At 42.2% G+C, this 3,930-nt stretch overlaps 1 protein-coding gene across 1 annotated transcript; it reads left to right on the top strand.

Moving 5' to 3' along the window:
• The first annotated feature begins 2,706 nt into the window (after window positions 1–2,706).
• LOC113780386 lies at window positions 2,707–3,705 on the top strand. The gene has a single exon (XM_027326193.1). The coding sequence runs from the start codon at window positions 2,707–2,709 to the stop codon at window positions 3,703–3,705; it is 999 nt and encodes a 332-aa protein (XP_027181994.1).
• Window positions 3,706–3,930: the final 225 nt, after the last annotated feature.

The following is a 3,930-nucleotide window of genomic DNA, read 5'->3' as shown; positions in this document are numbered from 1 at the left end:
GCGCCTGTAATTGGTTGTTTTGGCTGGAATTGCTTCCGAATTGGTTGTTGAGGTCTTCTGATGAAATGTAACCCTGTTTCTTATCTTTCATCTGGTTTTGGAATTTCTGGATTTGGACTTGGAGAGCCTGAGTTATGATGTTTCCGCTAGAATACGTTCTATGAATCTATTTTTGTGATTCTGGTGTAGTATCTTGCATTTTCGACCTGGTTACACTCGAAACTGGGTTGAGTGACCTTCTGTAATGTTGTAGCCCTGTCTTTTAGCTTCGAAACGGTGGGTCTTGCACCTTCATCCGACAATTGTATCGCCTTTGGTACCATTACCGCAAAATGACGTCAAAACTGTTTTTCTGGTTTTGAGCTTAACTTTCATTTCCGGACTTTTCCCTAGCTTGACTTGTACTAGTACTACTTGGAGCTTGCTGAATGGCTATTGGATGAACTTGTTGTTGTGTGTGTACCTTTGGGTTGAAATGAGGAAATAATGAAGCCATGATGGCTGGAAAAGTTAGCAAATTCAGGGGAAGTGCTGTCCGAACTTTGAAGGGATTTGTTTGCATTGAGTTTGTGATCTAAGACTTGGGTTTGAGCAAGGCAATGATATATGATGGATGATTTCTGAGCCATGGAGGTGAGTGACCTCAAACTATTTCTAAAGTTACTTTTGAACTATTTTCCTGCATTATTTACTTTTAAACTGTTTCCAAAGTTACTTTTGAACTGTTTCCAAAGTTACTTTTGCGTTATTTACTTTTGAACTATTTTCTTGCATATCATGCGTGCTTGAATGTGAGTGTTCCTTGTCTGTTATGTTTCATGATTATATGGCTTGTATGAATGATTGATAACATGTCAAATGCTTTCAATGATTGCTAAAACGAGTTTTCGAGGTAAGTGTGTACTTTATCGCACTTAGCCTAAACGATTGTGAAATTTTATTGATTGAGCGATTGAAATGTTACTTGTGCATGAATGTAAGCCTTTTGGGCTGAACTGGCCATTGCCCCTTGTTACCGGTCGTCTCGAGCCAGAAGCGGACTCGGTCGGGCGACTAGGAACTTGGGTGAACGTTTCGGTATACTCGAGTATTACCTTGTAGGTTGGTGGAGCCTGGCCAAAAGCCAGGGACGGGGTGAATGAATGAATGAACGAAAGAATGAATGAGGGTTTTACTTATATAAAATGCATTTTCAAATGATTGGAGACATAAGGGAATGAAGGGTGAATGAATGAACGAATGAATGAACAAATGGCTCCTTGTGAGCACGTATCCTTTTAATGAATGTATTTATCGCTTTCTTTTGTATTTGTATCTGGAATTAGTGGTTATATGTAATGAATGCATTGATTCTCTTGTTGCCTATGTGTACGGAACCTCACTGAGCTTTCCAGCTCATTCCTTTAGTTTTTGTTTTCCTTAACAGGAGAAGACGTGCAAGGACGGAAGCTACGTATAGACTAGCCGATCTAGTACTTTTGATTCTTTTGTTATGGTTCTCGCCCCTATGTTAGGTGGGCTGGTTGTATGGAGAATGGAGAACCTTTATACATAAGTCGTATTGCTTTTGGGATGGATATGTATATAAGTTTACGTTTAAGTTTGGAATTATTGTTATTTCATTTTTTTTGTAGGTTTTATTATCTTTTCTTATAGTGACTGACTGAGTCCCGGCGAGAGCTGGGCAGGCGGTCCGCCGAACCCTTTGGTTCGCCTTAGGGGGAGGTGGGGCTGTTACAATCTGGATCAAGTGAATAAATTAGAGCCTAGGGTCACTTTGGAATATAACGACTGGATCAAATTGACAATGGAACAAGAAAGAGAAAGGTTACCGTTGGTCTCCGTTAGTCTTGAAGAGCAGAATGAGAAACTAAGGAAAGAGCTAGAGGATCACCAATTGCAGATTATAGTAGCCGATCAAGCTTTGGAAGACGCTCAATCACAATTGAAGAGAGAGGCAATGAAATCCGAGAAATTGGAAAAGGCATTGGGTGCATTCGATAAAATTCAAGATGAGATTCGGAAGCTTAGTATAGGGAGTTCTAGAGAATCTCAACACACTAGATTAGCTAGACATGAGGATTTTGTAAGAATGGTCAGTCGAACCATCAATGAGATTGTAAAAAAGGATTGAGTTTATCAATGTTTAATGAGAATTCCTGCTTTTATATTCACTTACAGGTTTGAAATTGGGATTTTACCCCGAAGGTATTGCATCACGTTAGACCTACCCTTGGTACAAAAAGGGCCCCCCACTAGGACATGCATCTGAATTACTCTAATTATTACTAAACTCCTATTTTTTTTCCTTCCTTTTAACAATAGATAATCGAGATGGGTATCTAATAAGAGGGTTTTCCTACATTCTGAGGTAGTAATTGCAAATATAGCTACCCGAAGAAGCCCCATTATCACCCGATCGCGTAGCCGAGCTTCAAGAGATAGTGTAAACATGAGTACCCATCCAGAATCATCTGATAGGCCCGCAACAACATCAGCAACTGACTTGGCGAATCTGGGAGCTCAGCTGAGCGAAGTTCTAAACTGATTTAATGAGCTAAGCGTTGAAATGATGGCCCAACGGCGCGTGATCGACCAATTGGTCACTGGTGGTGCTAGCGGTGAGCAACAACATGAACCCTTACCCCCTGGCCAATCTGACCCATACTCTTACCTTATACTCAAACCTCTATTACTTCACAAGTTATGAATCCACCTGAAGAACCCTTTACCTATCCCACTCATGGCCCACCACCTACTTATGCACCTAACATCCAAATTAACCCTTCTCATGCCCAAATTCCCCAGAATTATCCGCCAATCACTATGAGCATGCCATTTGAACCTCAGGGACCACATTATTACTCCACCGCTGAGCCTTTCACCTTAGATACCGTCGCTCAAGGGAAAGCTGAAGCTGGGGAGTCATCCGCGCCAGTGGATAAGAATTTGCTAAAGAGATTGGATCGGTTTGAGGAGTTCATAAGGAAAAGCCAAGGTCTGAGCAAACAAGGAAGTCTGGACTACAATGAGCTGCGCCTATTTCTGGATATGCAATTGCCAATGGGTTTTAAAGCACCCAAATTTACCAAGTATGACGGAACTGGCAATCCCAAAACGCACCTTTGGATGTTTGCAAATAAACTTGGAAAGTCGATAGATGATGAGAATCTACCTGTGCGTTTATTTCCCGAGAGTCTAGAAGGCGACGCATTGGATTGGTATTCAAATTTGAAGCCTGAGGATATGAGGTCTTGGATGGATTTGTCAACCGCTTTTGTAAGGCAGTATGAATACAATTGCGAGCTTGCTCCGACGAGAACCACATTGGAGGGGACCAAGAGGAAACCATCGGATGACCATAAGACGTATGCGAAAAGATGGAGGAAATTGGCCGCCAAGGTGGAGCCCCCCATGTCTGAAAATGAGATTGTCCGCACGTTTATCAAAGCTCATGACCCGCCCTACGTTGAGGAGATTTTTCGAATGACTGGGTGTTCCTTTGCTGAGATTGTCAACAAAATGGAAGAGTATGATGAGTTTATGAGGGCAGGAAAAATTGTTAATGTTTCAGCTTTAAAGTCACAGTTGGAAGCCATGCAGAGTCAGAGTAGCAGTAATAAGAAGTCCCAGTTTAAGAAGAAAGACGAGGAAGCTTCCTTTGTTTGGAACCAAGGTTCTTCTTCCCGGCCTACATACCAATGAAATCTCGTCTACTCACCTCGTTACCTATACCAACCACGCCCTCGACCTGTCTACAATACCACAATCAACCACCCCCGTCCTCGACCAAATTACCCAAACACACCGTCAACGCCATTTCACATTTCCCCACCAAACTTCCAAATTAGACCGCGCCCTCCTTTCAATCCAAGACCCATGCCGCCCCCTAACCCAAATCACCAATACCAACAAGCCAGTGACACCCAA

This window comes from Coffea eugenioides, chromosome 8 (genome assembly GCF_003713205.1).
Source record: "Coffea eugenioides isolate CCC68of chromosome 8, Ceug_1.0, whole genome shotgun sequence".
Taxonomy (NCBI): domain Eukaryota; kingdom Viridiplantae; phylum Streptophyta; class Magnoliopsida; order Gentianales; family Rubiaceae; genus Coffea; species Coffea eugenioides.
This window is presented reverse-complemented; position numbering and strand designations above follow the sequence as displayed.

What these genes read in the sequence shown, in the direction of transcription:
- LOC113780386 (XM_027326193.1), top strand. Translation starts at nt 2,707, where the DNA reads ATGAATCCACCTGAAGAACCCTTTACCTATCCCACTCATGGCCCACCA.